Raw genomic sequence first — 20,647 nt, 5'->3', positions numbered from 1 at the left:
CCTCTCCTCCTTGCCTCTCCCATTTACTTTGACATAACTTAGAAACTGGCTGTGGTGAGACTCTGGTCATGGGGACAGAAATAGATGGATTCATCCATATGTAGCATGGACTAATATTAGCAATTAGGGAAGAATATACTGTAGTGGAACTTAAAGCACATTTATTCACTACAAAATTCATCCATGCAATTGTGAAACATTGTTTAATTTATCATCTGCATTATTGTACTCATTAGTGCTGGACCTGCCACTGGCTTCAGCAAACTATGTGGTCAGGAGTCGGAGAGAGATTTCCCAGATTTTTTTATTTCAATTGTTCTCTCTCTGAAAGGATAAAGAAAGAAGAAGATGGCCTGACAATATATGGAGTGTCAGAAAAAGATCAAGGATACTACACCTGTGTTGCCAGCACAGAGCTTGATAAAGATACTGCCAGAGCCCATCTCACTATTCTAGGTAACTTTTATTCATTTGAAATTTACTAAATTTGAGATTAAATCCAAGGAGGAAATTGATGAGTTTAGTTAGACAAATGTTATGACCTATTCTCTTACATGATGGAGGTGATATCCACATAAAGTTTATCATGTGTGATGGATATCAAACTATGTATTACAATTGGCCATCCATATCCATGAATTCTTTATCTGCAGATTCAAGTATCCATGACTTGAAAATATTGAAAACAAATATAAATTCCAAGAAGCAAACTTCAATTTTGCAATTTTATATGTGGAACATTATTTTACTATGCCATTGTATTTAGTGGGACTTGAGTATCCATGGATTTTGGTATCCCCGGGGGTTCTGAAGCCAATCTTCAGTGGACATCAAGGCCCACTGTAACTTTCTAATTCAAATTGAAGTGTTGTTGTTAATATATTTGTACTGCCTAGTCAGCCAAAATGGCTTCAGTTATGTCTGTGAGAGAAATACATAAAGATCTCTGGAATTCTAACCATAGTGAGAAATTGAACATGACTTTTGCCAGTTGTAGCTGCTACCCCCGGTAGTCATCTTTCTCCTGGGGTGAAGATGTGATGATATTAAAGCAAGAGTTTTCCCACCAAAGGAGATTTTATAACTGCAAATCTACCCTTATGTTGCTGTCCTTCGGTTTAATGCCACTCTGCCTAACAAGGAAGAAGTAGCATCAGATTGATACCATTGCAGTTAATCAGGCAGGCAATAAATTACCTTTCCATAATCAGGAACTAGCAGAGGACAGCTGACTTTTGTCTAGTTGTTAGTTCGAATGCTGTCTTCCACAGAGCTGACCAATGTATTTTGTGTTTCTTCTTTGTGGTCTCTGCGAATCACACAAATGGGTTTACTCTGCGCCTGCGCAGCAATCCTCGGAAACTTCTAGAATCTCTAGGCAGAAAGCAATGTATCTTTCTGCAACTTTTTGGTGGTAGCCCCGCCCACCCGTATATAAGGCCCCTGGTGGCCCACTCTTCCTCAGTTCCTTCATTCCGCCGCGCTAAGCAGCTTGAGGAACTTCGCTAGCTTTTGCTTGCTCTTCTACTTGGAATCTCCGGCTTTGACCTTTTGGAAATTCACTGACCATTCTTTCGGACTTCCCTTGGACGGATGACTTCTCATTTTTGGCTTGACTCGGACTGGTAACGGACTTCTTACCATGGCCTCTTTCAAGCAATGCACTAAGTGCGGGGTTAAAATCCCCAGAGCCGATGGCCACGACAAGTGTGTCCTCTGCCTGGGCGAGACACACATCCATGGCACTTGTGTCCACTGCAAGGCCATGTCCGCCCAAGCCCTCAAGAATTGGGATCGGACTCTCAAGGCCGCCCTCTATGAGAGGGTTCTCAACCAGCCGGGCGGCTCTGGAGCTTCTGGGGAAGCGGATGCCCCCAAGGCCCCTAAGAAAAAAGGGGAAAAACGCTCCCACCGGGACAAGAAGCAGGCTCGCTCGTCCTCGCCTCCCGCCAAAAGCCGCCATAAGGGGCCCCCAAGCACGGTCTCAGTGCCTCCGCCTGAGTCGAGGCCAGTACCGTCGACTTCACCTGTTCTTGAGCCGGTGAACATCCCAACTCCGTCTATACCAGCCCCTTCCCGGACGGTGCCACTCGAGCCCAGAGTCCTGCTCACTAGTCACCTCTCTGTACCGGCAGACAGCCTACAGATTGTGCATGTGGACTCTGAATCGGAGGGAATGCTGCAGGACTCCTATGCTCCATTCTCCCCTCAGAGGCCGAGGTCAAGATCTCCCTCGCCTCCACCAAAGAGACGGCCACGCTCCGCTTCACGGGACCGGGCCACCCTAGGTACTGAGGCCGATGAGGCTCTGGCTGTACCTCTTCCAGGCATTCCCGGATCTCGTCCACGACCAGCGCACGGGACAGTACCTCATCCCAGTTGACCCGTCCCGCCTGCGCCGGGACCTCCGTGCTCACGCTCTAGCCCGTCCCCCGGATGGTGACACGTCCCGCCGGGACGACCTCGGGACATCCGATCCTCTCATCAGGCGACGAAGCCCATCCCCTTCGGGGGCCGGCTCGGGCTCTCCTCGTTCCGTATCCCCCGCTTTGGACGAGGATGCCCCGTTTGTGCCTCAAGGCCCCTCCGTCCCTTCACCTACGGATGACGTTCGGGCTTTTGCAGACAGAATCATACGGATGGCTGACGCCCTCAAGCTAGAGGTCGCCCACCCCGAGGACGATGCTCTCGACCCGGTGGAGAGGAGGATCCACGGCTCGGCCCCAGCTCCACCGGCCTTGGCCTACCTCCCGTCCCTGGAGAAAATCGCTAAGCGTTCTTGGGACGCCCCAGCCACCATCCCGTCAACTTCTCGCCGGATTGAGAACCTCTACCTGGTTACTCCATCTGCGCCCTCCTGGCTATCTCACCATCCCAAGCTGAATTCGGCTATAGTGAAAGGGGCCCAGTCTACCTTCGCCCCCAAAACCTCGTCCTCGCCCATCGACAAGGACAGTAAAAAACTAGACGGCCTGGCTAAGAAATTTTACGCCTCTGCGGCCCTGGACTTGAAAATTGCTAACTATGCGGCTTGCATGGGGGCCTACGTTCAGCACCTGGTGGAGAAGATGGATCCCACCATTTTTGACTTGCCTGATGACAGGAGACGCATGATGGCGGCTCTCAGGAATGAGATCCACCTGATGGCTGGACAGCAGATCATCTCTGCCAGGCACTCCACGGACTGCGTCTAAGGTCCTCTCTGGATCCATAGCTCTCCGCCGCTATGCATGACTCAGGTCCTGAGACCTCACCCCCCAGGCTAAGGCGGCTATTGAAGACATGCCCTTCGACAATTCGGGGCTCTTCAACAGAGAGACGGACGAGAAGCTCAGCTTCAGGTACCGGATGAAGACCGCCGCTAGAAAGCACAGTATGTCCTCCGTACCGTTCAAATCCCCTCGTCAGAGGTACCCTGGTCAGCGCCCCTGGCACCCAGGAGGCCAGTACTGTTTTCAGCCCCAGGACCATCCTTACCAACAGGACAATACTCCTCAGGGCCGATCCTCCAGGTCACCTGCTCCCCCATCTGACGTCCGCCAATCTTCCCAACCCAGGTACCAACAAGGGTACAGGAAGAAGGATGGCCGGGGCAAGAGGAGGTTCTGATGTGATTCCGCGCACCTCGTCACCACCAGGCTGAGCCCTTTCTTCAACTGGGCCGCCATCACTACAGACTCTTGGGCACTTAACATCGTCCGTAGGGGTTATGCCCTTGAGTTCTCTGAGCTCCCACCAACTGGAGCCTTTATTTCAACCGTGCCCTCGGACACCCTTCTCGACGAAGTGCGCGCTCTTCTGCACAAAGGCACCATTGAACCGGTTCATCCATCCCAGTTCAAGCGCTGCTTTTTTTCCAGGTACTTTACTGTACCGAAAAGAGACTCTGGCCTTAGACCAATAATGGACCTTCGAGCCCTCAATGACTTTATTGTCTACAAGAAATTCAGGATGGTAACCCTTGCTTCTATTTTACCACTCCTGCAGGAAGGCCACTGGTTCGTGACGCTGGACTTGAAAGATGCCTACTTTCACATAGCTATCCTGGAGGACCATCGCAGATTCCTCGCTTTTGCTGTGGGACATCAGGCGTACCAGTACAAGGTCCTTCCCTTTGGCCTCTCTACAGCTCCAAGAGTTTTCACCAAATGCATTGCACCCGTGGTGGCATACCTGCGTCAGAAGGGCATTACAGTCTTCCTGTACCTGGACGACTGGCTCCTCACAGCACCCTCAAGGGACACGCTACTAAAGCAGTTGGAATTTGCCTTATCCCTACTTCAAGCACTGGGACTACAGGTCAACTTCAACAAGTCCACCTTGACCCTTACCAAGCGGATAGACTTTATAGGGGCAACATTGGACTCCCTGCAGATGAGGGCATACCTTCCAAGAACAAGGTTTCAGGCCCTCTGTGCATCCCTGCAACCCTGCCTGAGCCGAAGGCGTCTTCGGGCCCGTGCAGTACAAACCGCCATGGGACATTTAGCCTCCACCACCTTTGTCACGCTGTGGGCCAGACTGCATCTAAGGCCCATTCAATCTTAGTTCCTATCCGTGTTCGACTCCGCCTGACACGCGCCTACCAAGCTTCTCACCATCCCCAGGACTGTACAGAGGTCTCTACGATGGTGGCTTCAACCAGACAACGTCTGTGTGGGGATGCCATTCCTACCCCCCCAGCTGGACATCTCTCTGACCACGGATGCCTCCCTACAAGGATGGGGCGCCCACACGCTGGACCTTACAATAAAAGACAAATGGTCACCGGCGGAAGCTTCTTTCCACATCAACATCTTAGAAATGCTTGCCGTGGAGAAAGCACTCAGAGCCTTCCAGTCGGTCCTCGCTGGGAAGGTGGTACTCCTCCTCACCGACAACACCACCGTTATGTACTACCTCAACAAACAAGGAGGTTGTAGTTGTAAAAGTTTATTCAGTCATTGACCAGCAAACAAACAAGGAGGTACAAAGTCGAGGACTCTGTTGTTAGCCACCATCCGCATCTGGGAATGGTGCATAGCACAAAAGATTATTCTACAGAGCATCCACCTGCCCGGCGACCAGAACGACCTGGCAGATCATCTCAGCAGGTCACCCTCCACTTCCCACGAGTGGAGATTGCACCCAGAGGTAGTCTCCCTGCTCTTCAACCGGTGGGGAACCCCCCTCCTCGACCTCTTCGCCTCCCGGCTCAACGCTCACACCGCGAGATTTTGCTCACGGTACAGAGACCCAAGATTGGAAGGGGACGCCTTCCAGATCAAATGGACTCAAGGACTCCTTTATGCCTTTCCTCCATTTCCCCTCATCACTCGAGTCTTCTCGAAGATGCTGGCCGACCACATGGATGCAATTCTGATAACTCCGTGGTGGCCCAGACAACCTTGGTTTGCTCTGCTCCTGCAAAGAGCACAGGACTATCTCCGCCTCGAGCACCGGCCCGACCTCCTCTCGCTCCACGGCGGACGAGTTCACCATCCCGAGATGCAATCTCTCCCATTGGTAGCATGGAGGATTCTATCCTGAGGACACTTCCATCCGGTGTACAGGATATCATCAGGGCAGCTCACAGACCATCCACACGGAGGTCCTATGCCTACAAATGGGATAGGTTCCTAACCTTTTTACAATCAAAGGACGTTCCACCATCCCATGTCTCCATCCCTGTGGTCCTTGACTTTCTCATGTCCTTGGCGGACGCAGGACTTTCTTTGAGTTCTATCAAGTGCTACCTGTCGGCTATCTCATCTCACTACCTATTTCAGGACAAGCCTTCCCTGTTTGGTGATCCTCTCATAAGGAGGTTCCTAAAGGGATTTAACAATTTGCATCCACCGATTCTAGACCCTACACCACAGTGGAGTCTAGATACCATCCTGGCACATTTGGTGTCCAAGCCCTTTGAGCCCTTAGCTACCACGGACTTCAGACTCCTCACTTGGAAGACGGCCTTCCTGGTAGCTATCACGTCAGCCTGTCGAGCTGGTGAACTGTGTGCTCTGAGGATGGACCAGCCTTTCCTACGTTTCCATAAGGACAAGGTGGTGCTCCGTACAGACATTACTTTCTTGCCAAAGGTAGTGTCTGCTTTCCACATCAACCAGGACATTGTTTTGCCGACTCTGGCTCCTAATCCGACCACAGACTCTGAACGTCAGCTCCATGCCCTGGATGTCCGCAGGGCGCTGATGTTCTATCTGGACAGGACATCTGCTTCCAGGCGTTCGGAGAGACTTTTTGTGTGCTACTCCGAAGCCAAGAAGGGGCTGCCGGTGTCACCGCAGAGGTTCTCCAAGTGGGTGGTCAGTACCATACACCTCTGCTACGAACTGGCTAGAAAGCCTCTACCAGGTCGGGTTCGGGCCCATGCAACTAGGGCGGTAGCTGCATCCTCAGCCTTCTTGACGGGGATTCCCCTTGAGGATGTGTGCAAGGCAGCTGTCTGGTCCCAGCCTTTGACATTCATTAGACATTACAGGCTGAATGCAAGGGCCAGGCATGATGCAGCCTTTGGGAGGGCAGTGTTACTTTCTGCCATGCAGTAGACCTGTGTACTGTTAATAAATAACACACCTGTTTGGTCTACATACTTTATTGGTATGTGATTATTGGATATTGACACTCCCTCCTCCACTGACTATAGCTCGCTAGTCTAAACCCATTTGTGTGATTCGCAGAGACCACGAAGAAGAAGTACAGGTTGCTCACCTGTAACTGTGTTTCTTCGAGTGGTCATCTGCGAATTCACACAAACCCGCCCATCCATCCCCTCAGTGTCTGCTCATTCACAACGCTTGTTGCCGCGCTGATTAGCGGCTCATTCGGAACTGAGGAAGAGCGGGCCACCAGGGGCCTTATATACGGGTGGGCGGGGCTACAGCCAAAAAGTTGCAGAAAGATACATTGCTTTCTGCCTAGAGATTCTAGAAGTTTCCGAGGATTGCTGCGCAGGCGCAGAATAAACCCATTTGTGTGAATTCGCAGATGACCACTCGAAGAAACACAGTTACAGGTGAGCAACCTGTACTTCTCCCTTGTCTGTAAACCAACTTGAGAAGCACTAAATACAACTGGAATATGTACATGAATATGGCTTTAAAAGATTCATTCTTTTGGTGCTTCTTGTGTCCCTTAAATAACTTGCACTGTCAGCCCTTCTTATACACAGATTTTTTATACATGGATTCAAGCATACATAGTTTGAAAATGTTCAGAAAAAGTATAAATTTCAAATATCTAACCTTGATTTGCCATTTTGTATAAGGGATACCATTTTGCTATGTCATTATATTTAATGGGACTTGAACATACACTGTTTTTATTATACACAGGGGATCTTGGAACCAAACCCCAGCATATAACAATGGTCCACTGTATTTGTGTCCCTTAAACAACTTGTAATTAAGAATTGCACTAACCCGCTAAATAGCTAATATCTTACTTTACAGATCCTTTCCTTAACCGTATGACCCTACCCAAAGGTAATCACTACTAATCTTTATGTCTATTAATTTTATTCTGTTTTACCCTTTTGATTTTTTTGATTTTTCCTACTGTTATTCAACCATATCTTCATTGTGAAAGTGTTACTAAAAGTATGGGCCCGAACAGACAGGCCAAAATAAAGCTGCTTTGGGTCACTTTGGAGGTATGCTGTTTAAGGGATGCATGCGTCCTAAGAGGCCGGAAGCCACATCAGAGCCACACTCCAGTCCTAAGGACTAGAGCGCAGCTTTGGTGCAGCTTTAGGCCTCTTAAGATGCATGCATCCCTTAAACAGCATACCTCCAAAGTGACCCGAAGCAGCTTTATTTTGGCCTGTCTGTTCAGGACCTATAATGATTTTGGCTGGTCCAATTATAAAGACTAAGGATGTAAAGAATATGAAAAAAAATAGTTGAAAAAATGATCACAGATCATGTTTTTCAAGTAGCAAGAAACTGAGGAAAAGACTCGTAGGCTGATAAAAATCTTCATAGTTCAAGAATTATTTAGTGCAAAATTCACATGTGGGTTATTTGTGCAGAAAATAACCCTTTTTAGGGCAGAAAATTGTATTTCTACATAAAATATTATTTCCTATTCAGAAAAGGCTGTTGTCCATCTCGGAAAATGTTGCACATGTGAGATTTCTTCAGAAGAAACAGGATTTTCTATATAGAAGATAATATTTATATGCAGTAAAATTCTATTTCCTCTACAGAAATAGTCATTTTCTGTGCAAAACAGCCACATGTGAATTTTGCACAGAATAAGTCTTAAATTGTGAATAGTCTTCAAAGACTATGGTTTTCAAAAAAATTTCACAGTGGGAAGAAAATTATTAAAATTACCTGTTGTTTCCTCAGAGAAGAAATTTAGGGAAGAAGCACATCTGTAACAATAACAGCTTCAATTATGAGTAATACCCCATATTAGTGGGGTGAGGTTTTTGGTTCTTTTGCAGAAATAGTTAATATGCTTTTAACATACGATATATGACCATTTTTATAGCTGCTATTAAACTGAAGAAGACCTTTCTAAAAGTTAGATTGCCCCGTACATTATCTTGTCAATCCTGCTGTGTTCAGGTATAGGCAAACCATAATGGATGATCTGGACAGGCAATTACAGCAACCATTAATCTTATAGGAAGTATAGGAAGATCTGCTGGCCATATATGGGATCACCCAGTGCTTAGAGCTATCTTTCTAACTTACCAAGCAAGTGAGCAGGAAATGTATACATTAGGGTCCAAGGCTAGGGGCTGCACACATCCTCACTGGATGTACCCTGCACCTTCACAGTCCACCATACATTTTGATCCCCTGGGCTTGTTGGATCCAGGGAGCCTCTTTTCAAAACTGGAAGTGACTTCTGGAGGGGAAAAAGCCCCTTCTTGAGCTTAAAACAGCCCATATGGGCCAAAACCTAGTGAAATGGCCCCTGTGCAGAGAGAGTTCTGTGCAGTGCAGGGGGAATTCCGAATATTTTACCCCAGGATAAAGAATATTTCCTCTGCATCCAGTGCAGAGGGAATTCTGAATGTTTTTTTTTTAAATATTTGAGAGTTATGCGGCCTTGTGAGGTCCAATGAGGATGTGTGTAGCCCTTTGGGCAGTTATGGACCCCAATTTATACATTACCCAGGATCACACTAACACCCCCCCCCCCAAGAGTGAGAATTAAACACAAATTACACACTTTATTTTGGAGCAGGGTTTTTTTTGTAATGGACATTTATTTCATTATGCGTGCAATTTTTAAAAAAGTTTCTTGCTTGTAGCTTCTCTTATTACTTTTAAAAACAACAATACTTTTATAGAAGTACAAACTAGAACAATCATAACAGTTCAGTGCTGTACCTAATCCAAATTAAGTCCTACTGAGTTCAGTAGTGTTTTCTCCTAAATAAGGATGTGCAGGATGGCACTCCAAATATGCTTCATGGGTGTTTAGAATGTCAGGGAGGAATAATTAAGCCCAATGTCTGATGCATTAGTTTAAATATTTAGTTTCAAACAAATAAATAAATGCAGCTGAAACACAGTTCTTTGCTGGCCAAATTACTCAGTTGGGACTACTTTTGAAATTCTGTTTACTTCATGGATGAAACCCTTTGGCTTGGTCTATTCATACAAGAGAATGATTGCAGAATCATGAGAGACATAGGGTGAATTTTACACCTAGAGAGCTGCAAGTGCAGTTTTCATTGTGGAATGTTCCCCATGTGAAATACTGTCAGCAAGGTTTTTATAAACCTAGAATTTTAGAGGAAACGCTTCTGCTTATCTATTATTAGTATTCTTTTTGTTTGAGGGGGGAGGGGGGGATATAATATTCCCAATAGAAATTAGAATTGGTTCTGTCCTTTTTATTACCTCATCCTCCACCTTTTCCTGTTACATGTGTAGACTTAGCCTTATTTTCATTTCCAGCCCAAAGATATTAACCATTACCTATTAGGAAAGCCTAAAAGGAGCTGAGTTACTACTGTCCACCAAAGAGGGGCCTTTACTAAACCAGGAATTAAACTGGAAGGTCACTTGAGTGGGGTGGGGGAAACTTTTGGGGGCCTCCACAACAGCCCTGGGGGACAACCTTGCCCACCCCTGCAGTAAAGAAGCATATCTTTTTGCCTGTAGCACGTCCTGAACGTCCCCGTGACCTTGAACTAACAGACCTTGCTGAAAGAAGTGTGCGGTTAACGTGGATTCCTGGTGATGACAACAACAGCCCAATCACAGGTGAATACATGCTCCTGCACTTATAAGTCTTAGAAAAAGCTATCATTGATTTTGGGGTAGGAGGGGTGTTCTGCTTGCTAATAATTATGTAGCTAATTTGTGGATTCCAAACTCTTTCTCTTCTAGATTACATTGTGGAATTCGAGGAAGATAGATATGAACCTGGAACTTGGCACAATCATTCCCGTTACCCTGGAAGTGTGAACTCTGCTGTCTTGCGACTTGCGCCTTACGTAAATTACCAGTTCAGAGTAATAGCCGTGAATGAAGTAGGAAGCAGTTATCCCAGTCTGCCCTCTGAACGATACCATACAAATGGGGCACGTAAGTGGTCTCTGATTTGAGTTGGATGGATACAGTGGAATGAAAGGAACTGTAGAACTGTGCACTTTAATACTACATATATGAAAAAGTAGATACCAGAAAAGAGACACACTCTAAAACTGACAAGTGTGGATACATTAATTAAGCCATGGGATTTCCAGGTGGGGCAAATGTGCCAGGAGGTTGCAATATGTGTTGTATTTCTCAAATTCAGAGTGCTGGTTATGACCTATAAAGCCCTGTATGTCTTAGGTCTACTATTTGAGAGAGCATATTTCCCTATACAAATCTGCCAGAGCCCTAGGTTCTTTAGGGGAAGGCTTTCTCTTGGTCCCACCACCATCAGAGACTCGCTAGGTGAGGACATGAGAGAGAGCCTTCTTGGTGGCTGCTCCCACCCTCTGGAATGTACTTCCATGAGAGGCTCGGCCCCCCCCCCCCCCCGCTTTCATTTCATCAGCATGCACAAACGGTTTTATTGATGTAAGCTTTTAATACATAATCATGAGATGGATTTTATATGGAGGGTGTGTTGTAGTTTTTAATATATGTAATTTGATACTGTTTTTATTTTCTGTTTTAAATTGTTTTTAAAACTTTTATTTTAAGGTCTTTTAAAAATGCTTTTATTTGTGAGCCACCTTGGGTCCCTGTCTGGGAGAAAGGCAGCATAAAAATACATCATCATCATCATATCATAAAACAATATGATTCATTAAAAAATAAAATAATGTTTCGTAAAGTGGAAGGTAGTGGGAAAACAGGAAGAGAAGTGGATAGACTCATTGAAGGAAGCCATGGCCATGAGCCTGTAAGACTTCAGTGGGATTCTTCATAACTGGGGGTCTTGGAGTTACCATAAGTCAAAACTTATTGAAAACAATTAACAACAAAGAATTCTCAGGGTTTTGTTTTTTTTTAAATTCTGTTGACCTAGCAGTTCCTATTTTCTAGCAAAATTCTGGCAATTATTTTTCTGGCAACTCCTGGCACTTGCAACGTTTTATTCCTGCCCCTGAGTATGTTTCTTTTTAATTTAATAGAAAAATTACGTATTCTTCTCCTTTTTGTCTTTTTCAGTTTTATAATAAATGTTATAGCACATTAGTGCATCAGTAAAATAGCACTTTTGTACTATAGCACAATAGCTCTAATAAAAGAAAATCAACACTCCAGCAAACTGCAGTGTGTCATTCTTCTGCAAAATCTCAGAGGTGGCATGTATCTGTTGTAGAAGTTACACTTTTGTGCTTACTGTATAGCCATGTCTTCCTTCCCTCCTGGAGGAAAATATAACACTTATTAAACAACCAAGCCCATAATTTTCCACTGTCATTTCCACCTGCTCAGATATCTTGAATTTTTTGTTTATTTTTCTAGGCCATATGCTATTTAGCATTACACTTTTTCAGTCTGCTAAATTTTTTGGATACTAATGCTAACATGGTTGAGATCCTGATTATTGCTGTAGAAGCATGATGTTCCACCAGCATACTTATGCAGAGGTTCAGATCCAGAAGGGAGATGACTGAGATAACAATTTCCTAATATAAGTCATTAAATAGATTCTGGCCTATGATTTAGAAAAATTATATTTAAAAAAAAAAAAAGAAATTTAAAAAGTTTTCTTTGTTGCAAATTGCTGCTACAGTAAATATTTATTATATAATGTACACCTTTTGTGGAGGCTACATGCAAAGTGCCAGGTCAGCATTAGGATCAAAAAAATTAGCATGATGACTTTTGGGTTTTGACTTCATGCTCAAAACTGACTTCCTAATTCAAAATCTGCGGGCCTCATAACTACATCACCATTGTGCCCATATTCCCTATCTGCTGAATAAAAGGGGAAGTGGGAAATACAGCATGGTATACAAAAGTGGAAAGAGTATTATTGTATTCAATACTTTTATAAAGTTCATGCTTCAATTTATTTCAGGTCCAGAGGTTAACCCAACTGGAGTTAAAGGGACAGGAACAGCAAAAAATAACATGGTTATATCATGGACGGTGAGTTAACAAATCGGTGGTTGTTTATGTATGGCATTCTTTTCTGGCATAAGTAATGTCCACTACAAGGGTATTCCTCCAAGATGTAATAAAGAAATCATAATTCAACAGAGAAGACAGATTTCTAATTGTAGTCCAGAGGACACCTTAGAATGCACCCATCGCAGAGTCATGGTGAAAGAAGATGTTTAGATTTGGCACAAATGCTTTGAGATAAAATGGCATGATTAAAAGTTGGGAAACTGAGGTTTTGGGACTTGGGAGCAATTTACATGATCTGAGGACTCAGCCTGCTGTAGATTAGTCACTCCAAAATTGCTGCAATCCTGTGTACTCCTACTGAGGAGTAAGTCTTGTGGAAACCAGTGTTATTTGCTTCTGAGTAGATGTGTAGGATTGCACTGCCAAATAGTGTTAGTTACTCTAATCAGGGATGGCAAGTTGTCATTGTCCAGATACTGTTGAACTGCGAAACCTGTCAACTTCAGCTAATGGGGTGGAATTGTGGGAACTTTCAAACAGCAGACAAAGGGACACCCTTTTTCCTCCTTGCATGACAGTGATCAAACAATGTTATTACTCAAACACATATCTGTGTTAGTCTAGATCAGTGTGCAAAGAGATCGTATAGCCCCTTTGAGATTGAGGCCCAGAACACAAGGGCCAAATGAAGTGGCTTCCAGCCATTTTGGAAATGTGGTGTTCAAACAATGCATGCTTGCAATGTGGCCTGAAGCCACACTCTGGTCTCTTGGACCAGAGAAAAAGGAGCCAGAATAATCTGCCTCCTCGTGATGTGGCTTGGTTCCTGCAGCCCTGGGCCTCTTTGGGAGCAGGCCATGCAGTTCGCATGGTCCTGATCCACTTGCAGCCAGAGCAGACTTGGATCACCCTTTCCCACCTGTCTGCCCCAGCTCTGAGACAAAGAAAGAAGTTCGTAGCACAAGCTTTTGTAGACTTAAGTCTGCTTCCTTAGTAGATGCATCTGAGCAAGTAGATTTAAGTCTACATCTAAAATATGCTAGAAGATGTTTCTCAGTTTCTGATGGAAGCTGGATGCCACAGGGATACTTATGACATTATGTAAGAGGGTGTTGCAGAACATAGCAGAAAGGTAGGACAGACTGGGAAATGCCTTGCAAAGCAAATATTAGATGCTGATGGCAAAGCAACAGTCTTTAAGAGTACAGATTTGATGAATGCCTGCAGCTAAATGTAAGTTGCAATAGCCCTGTACCCATTTTGTTATCTGTAGCTTCTCCAGCTTCTGAAGAAGGTTATTCTGGCTAAATGTGTCTATGCCCTGTTGCTCAAAAATTAACTCCAGCAGGACTGAGGAGCCTTCCTGTTGCTTCTGGTCAGAGGGTGTTAATGGTAGAATACCTTTCCTCTTCATGGAGTCAAAACAAATAGAAAGGCTTTCACTTTGGCTAAAAGAGTTTTGCCTTCCAGGGCTTCCTGCCTGTTCTTTTGCTGGGTATAGCTCCTGCCCCATTCTTCCCTACCAGAATACAAGCCTTTGGCCCTTGTGGTCTCTTTCAACTCTATGATTCTATGACCATGATCATTTGGTACAGAACACAGCAGCTAGAGTTCTAACCGGAAACTACAGATCATAGAACACCAATTTTCCCTCAGCTTGGTCTGTTGTCAATTTATTTTGAGGTCAATTCAAAATGTTAGCTGTCATCCTCAAAGCATTAAGTAGTATATCTGAAAAACACTTGACCATAAAATGAGATCTTTGGGTTAATATCTTCTTTGTTCCCTACTACTATCTGCAATGTATTGGATGTAAATGCATGAGAGAAATATTTATCAGAAACAATGATCTGTACTTCTCTATTCTGGAAGACACACTTGATTCCCACTTGATTTGTTTTTAAATGTCAAGTTAGGTAATTGCTATTTAAGTGAGCTTCTGACCTGAGCAATGAAAAATTGTTTTTATCCTGTTGGCTTCTGCAGTATATGTATTTCTGTATGCTTTAGTATTTGATGCCTCCCCTTGTTTTTTCTGTTTTGCCAATTTGTTTTGTTTATTATTATTATTAACCTTTATTTATAAAGCGCTGTAAATGTACACAGCGCTGTACATACAATCTTTTTAATTAGACGGTTCCCTGCCCTCAGGCTTACAATCTAAAAAGACATGACATAAAAGGAGAAGGGAAAGGTATTGTATTGCATATTTTGTTTCAGTCCCCTGAAAGGAATAGCAGGGCAGGATGAACCTATCATAAGATAAAGCATGGTGCTGAAGGAAGTAGTGAAGACTTCACATGAGTTTCATGTAGCAGGATATTGTGAAGTAATCTGAATGGCTGCTGCTGTATTTCCCTAGATCTGCTTCCAGAAAAAAAGCTATGTTAAATGTGTTTCTTGTCGTAAAAACAGATTGATCAAAAAATAAGAGAAATATTTTGGCTTAATTTTTGTGAACAATGATTACTTTTATTAGGTGCATTAACTGTTAATATCAGTTGGCAGACATCTGTGTGCATGCATATTTACATGTGTGTTTGTTCATTCATGTATACACATGCACCATGCATCCATGAGCAGTCAAGGGGGAAACTGAAAAATATGAGACCAAAAAACATGAAATGCAAAGAGTAGCAATAAGTATGAGGCATAATTCATTCTATTCTAATCTTGCATATATTTGGATCGGCAGAAAATATGTAACAGCCTTAATGTGAGAATTAGATTTTGGCACCATTATTTGCAATTTTCTCCCTTCTTTATATGTATTTGCTGTATATTGTGAATTTTGATACACACACACACACACACACACACACACACACACACATATATATATATATATATTATCATCGACAATACAGGTATCACACTAAGGGTGCAAAGAATAAAAACAATTTTTCAGGCTTAACACAGAAGGTAACCAAAAGATAACTCATTGGAAAAAAAAGTCAACTTCCATGAAATTCTTTTTGCCCCTGTTAGCTTTTTAATAGGAAAGAACAATAGCCAAAAGCCTTTTTTTTTTTGCACCTAAATGTATTTTGCATAAGAAATGTGGTTGTTTTCTGTATGTGCAAAAAAGAAATGAAAAAAAATTGAAAAGGTCTAACAGTGTGAATAATTGACAGAAATATACAAAACTCTGATATCCTCTCCCACTGCATAGAAAGCCTTTGATTTTTTTTGTAAACTTTCATGTGCAAGAACAAAATCAACAAAGTTTTCTGTGGGTTTTCCGGGCTACGTGGCCATGTTCTAGCAGAGTTTCTTCCTGACATTTCACCAGCATCTGTGGCTGGCATCTTCAGAGAGAAGCCAGCCACAGATGCTGGCGAAATGTAAGGAAGAAACTCTGCTAGAATATGGCCACGTAGCCCGAAAAACCCACAAAAAACTATGGATGCCGGCCATGAAAGCCTTCGATTTCACAAAATCACCAAAATTTTATATTCCTATCGAACATATATTCTTTTTACTGAGCATATATTTTTGCATCTCAGAAAGTTGGCTCTAGCATGTTGCTCTAGCACATGAAACTTTCTGTTTGTTAGCTCTGTTTTTTCTAATTCTCTATGTGTTGCTGAAGCTTCTGTGATACTTTGTCCAGAGAATGGGGAATATAGGAGTTAACCAGTGACATGCAAATTCAGTGATGATAACTTTTCTTAATTATGTTTTTTCTCAATGCTTTAAGCCATTAAACGCAACCCAAGTTTATGGCCCCAACCTCAGATACATTGTGAAATGGAGGAGAAGGGACACACGGGAGAACTGGAGCAACAGAACAGTGAAGGGAGATGTCAGCCAGTACACCGTCACACAGACACCCATCTATACTCCCTATGAGATCAGAGTGCAAGCTATCAATGACTACGGGATGGCTTCAGAGCCTGACACCATCATTGGATATTCAGGGGAAGACTGTAAGTATTCTCATACACAGAAAGAGTGTGAGGTACAGAAGGCAGATTTTTTCACCTTTTCTCATTTGTCAGTGTTAAAGTGTGCTCTTCAAATTCAAGGCCTGTGGCAGTTAGTTCTTTCAAAGGGGGCACTGAATTCCACTGCTGGGCACTTTCTGTCTTACTCCGGAGAGCAGAAGGAAAAGGGGGGCTCATATAAAATGTCTAGAAGTTTCTGGAGTGACCTTCTCTTTCTAAAGATTTCCAGCATCCATATCCAAAATTTTTTAATTAACCCATACTATTTGCAGATTTATTATTTCCTCTGATTTTTCTTCATTCCTAACTACAATTATAGCTTGCCTTTCTATTTTTTTAAAAAAGTACATGTTGACCTAAAATGAAGCAAGAGTAACATCAGTACTGATATTTTAAAAATTAAGATGCACGAGATATTACAAAATGTTTCAACATTTTGAGGTGATACACAGATATAATTTCCATCTCACAGAAATACAGCTGTAGCTCACAGAGATTAAGTGACCTACTCATAGCCATAGGCTTTGCTATCAAAGTAACTAAGGCCTGAAACAGACAGGCCAAAAAAAGCGGCTTCCAACTGCTTGAGAGGCATGGCATTCAGATGACGTATACATCCAAAGCAGCTGGAAGCCTCTCCAAAGCCATGCTGAAGTGGCAGGAGTTGGGATTTTGAGGAGCATTTGGCACCACTACCTCTGCCTACTTTGGGAGCGGGCCATCCAGTCGCCACAGTCCCAGCACGATTGGCACCAGAGTGACTAGAGGCTGCTCCTTCTGGGCCGTCTGCTTTGGCCTTAAGAAATACTGGTAGATAAATATTCAAAGATGAAATACACAAGAGGAAATTGGGTTAAATGCTCTGTCTTACATGGTGTAATGCAGAGCGGAGGAATCTGTGCCCTTCCACCTGTTACTGAACAATCAGCATGTCCAGTTAGGAATAATAGGAGTTGTAATTAAACAACATCATCAGGAGGGCCAGAAGTTCACCTCTCAGTATAATGTCTAGTATGTTTGACTTAGATATGTGAGTATATGAGGGTGCATGCTTGAATGAATGTTTGGGTTAGAATCCACATTCTGCCATGTGTCTTACTTTGGGACACTTTATTTATCTCTACCTAACCAACTTTACAGGGATCTAGAATGGATAAAATTAGATGATGAAAGAACCTTGGTGGAAGAATACTGTATCTTTAAACTATGGTCTTGTGGGAATCCAGAATGTTTAGAAATGATGTTATTAACTATTTAGGTTTAGCACTGGTATGATTGCCAAGCCTAAATGTATTAGTCTCCTGCCTCTCAGTTTGGAAAAGAACATAAGAGTTTTTTCATGGTTCAGACATGAATATTTCTGTGTTTCAGGGCTTTACATATGGCAGATTTGCTTAGTTGTTCCATAATCATAAACATCCTTCTTCCTTTTGGAATGCAGTCACTACAAGGTGTGTGTGTGTGTGTGTGTGTGAGAGAGAGAGATGATGATGATGATGATGATGATGATGATGATGATTGCTTCCCATTGTACTTTCCTTTTGTCTTGTGAAGATCCTCAGTACCATCCATTCAATGTGAAAGACTCTGAAGTCACTTTGTTTCCTATGAGAGACTAAAGCATATGCTTACTTCACATTCAAAATGGTGCTTAACTTCAGCTGACTCTTGCCTTGTCTTTAAAAGGCCTCTCATTTTCCCAGGTCTTTCATCAGAATCACTTTATCTTCTTTCTTAAATCCTCTTCTGAAAGATTTGTAAGGAGTTCATTATTTTGCTGTATTATAAAAAGAATTATTGATGGTAATTGTGAAATGATTGTGTGATGGTGAACATTATCATAGGATAGTCATGATGCTGTGGGAGGGACTATTTTATATCACATGACTACAGTTTTAATATCCAGTTAACCCGTACATATTCTTAATGTGTAAATATAATTGTTTCTATATTCACCATGGAAACAGGTGACTAGCTGTCCCTATGCAATCACTGAGCCACATAAGAGCTAGTAGGCTCTATGACAGGGGTGGGCAACTTCTGAAAGTTCAGGAGCCATTTTCTTCTCTTCTGAATCTTGGAGGACCATATAGCTCCTCCAGCCTCCCAACCCCTGAAAAATTGTCAGACAAATAACAAATCATTCACTCTAGAGGTGTGATTTTTTAAATTTTATTTTATTTTAAACTTAATTTTTCAGGAGTTCAGAGGAGCTCACTGAGGGTCCTGGGGATTATTATAAACTGTATTATTATTATAGGGGATCACACTTTGCCCACCCCTTTTCTAGAGGTACGGTCAAGCAGTGAACACAGAATTACAGTGCTTGACCCAGTGTGGTGCCAGATCCTGCAAATGATGTGATCCCTGCTCCCACAGCTTTGGCTGGGAATGTGGAAAGAAGCAGTGCAAATGTCCCCTAGGAAAAGTCTTGGCTTATTTTAAAGAATAGCATCTCATGAAGGCCTACTTCTTAGTGTTTTTCCAGATCAAAACTGTCTTTATGGCCCTCATCTCCTGCTTTTGAGCTTGATATAGATAACTGGTTGGCCATTGTGGGAACACAGTACAGACTTTAACAGGCTTGATCAACAAAGGCTCCTCTTATGTACTTCCAGAAGGTTCTGGAAGACAGTGCTGATACTGGATCACAGACATCATATACTGTATCTCCATGCACTATTTTTCTTCATAAAAATTGATTTAATTATTTCAGTTCAGTTTATATTTCTTTTTACAGACAAGTGTTAACAATACAAATCATTTGTGCCAATAATAAGTTGGAAAAGGAAATTAAGAGGAAGGAGACAGAAGTGGAAAGAAGAGATGTAACAGGAAAGGAATGGAATAGAGTGGCTTGGGGTGGAAAGTGGAGAAAAAAACTGGCAGTAGAAATGCACCTTTTTCATACTTCACAAAATAGACTTGGGGAGCTTTAACACAGCTGTAGCAAGATATGAATGATTCTGTTACTTGAAGTTCAAGGACAGCTCAACCAAAAGTCAAAATCTCAAGGTTTAGAATGTTTCAGACGTAATTTTTACTTCCTTAAGTTATTTCTTTTGACAAACTAACACCTGTTGTTTAAGAATACGTCAGTGCTATGATAATTTATTAAAATGCTCTGGAAGGAAATAATTAATGATAGTTAATGATAACATTATATTTGTTTGTAGATAGAACTCAGTCATTGGGCCAACCACTACTAAAACATTTTTCCAGTGAACCAACAGTGCTAGATATGCCATATTTCTTGGCAATTTATGGTTCCGGTTGGATTAATAGAAAAAGCAGCTGCAGTGTTTTGTTCCCTTCTAGTTTGTTGCATGTACAATACGTACAGCAGAGTGGTCGAATGTATATATTTTTAAGTGAAAATGTAACTGTTCATTGAAAATTGATATACCCACAAATACCCAGATACTTCTTGTGTATTGCTGTGTTTACTCCTGACCACATTTTGCCTAGAATCCTATCAGTATGCCCGCTGAATCAATTGTCCGGTTCTGAGTCAACATTTATGTAAATCCCATTGATTCAGTGGGATTGCTCTAGTTGGGATTCCCAATAAGATTCTAGCATTCTCATAGCTGTCCATTTTCTTTCATTATTTCACTCCTCTGCTGTTCTTATTTTCCATCTAGTGCTAGATGAAGGGGATTATAAAACCAGATTTACTCAGATTGCTCTCTCCCACATCGTGTTCAGTCATAGCAATCATTTTCAAACAGCAGCTGTTGTCATTCCCACTGGCATAAACATTGTATCCTGCTCCCAGAAAATGTGCAAATGCATCAGCAATTGTTCTGTGTCCACCTCATCTATGTGCATATCTTTGTAAGCTTCTGTCTTTCCCTAGCAGAAGCAGTTTGCTTTCCAGGAAGCCCTTGAGCCTACTGGAGCCTACTTCAACTCTCTGAAAACAACTCTGTCCAAGGAATGTTTGGACATACAGAACTATTTGCCCAGAGGGGACAAGGGAAGAAAATAAATATTTACACTAAAGACAATTGGGTCTCTTCAAACAATAAACTTTTTTCAAAACTGCATTCAATCCCTAGCCAAATAGAAAATATAGGGAAATAGTTTTGTTCTTGTTCCTACTTTTTAAAACACTGAGGCACTGTCCCCCCCCCCCAATCATCTGCAAATTTT

The 20,647-nt window shown here is 42.8% G+C and overlaps 1 protein-coding gene across 22 annotated transcripts in view; it reads left to right on the top strand.

The window, feature by feature from the left end:
- Nucleotides 1-20,647, top strand: part of NFASC (neurofascin) — a 275,421-nt gene that overhangs the window by 187,241 nt on the left and 67,533 nt on the right. For 17 of the 22 annotated variants that reach the window (XM_042462334.1, XM_042462336.1, XM_042462357.1 and 14 more), the window contains 6 exons: nucleotides 332-456; nucleotides 7,452-7,484; nucleotides 10,128-10,229; nucleotides 10,356-10,553; nucleotides 12,493-12,563; nucleotides 16,246-16,474. In XM_042462334.1, the coding sequence (XP_042318268.1) occupies nucleotides 332-456; nucleotides 7,452-7,484; nucleotides 10,128-10,229; nucleotides 10,356-10,553; nucleotides 12,493-12,563; nucleotides 16,246-16,474 (758 nt within the window). The remainder of the gene's footprint in view (nucleotides 1-331; nucleotides 457-7,451; nucleotides 7,485-10,127; nucleotides 10,230-10,355; nucleotides 10,554-12,492; nucleotides 12,564-16,245; nucleotides 16,475-20,647) is intronic. The other 5 variants (XM_042462352.1, XM_042462341.1, XM_042462350.1 and 2 more) reach the window with 1 other exon arrangement.

The sequence above is a fragment of the Sceloporus undulatus genome, chromosome 4 (assembly GCF_019175285.1).
Source record: "Sceloporus undulatus isolate JIND9_A2432 ecotype Alabama chromosome 4, SceUnd_v1.1, whole genome shotgun sequence".
NCBI classification, from domain to species: Eukaryota; Metazoa; Chordata; class Lepidosauria; order Squamata; family Phrynosomatidae; genus Sceloporus; species Sceloporus undulatus.
Note: the sequence above shows the minus strand (reverse complement) of the source record. Positions and strands in the feature narration are given on the sequence as shown.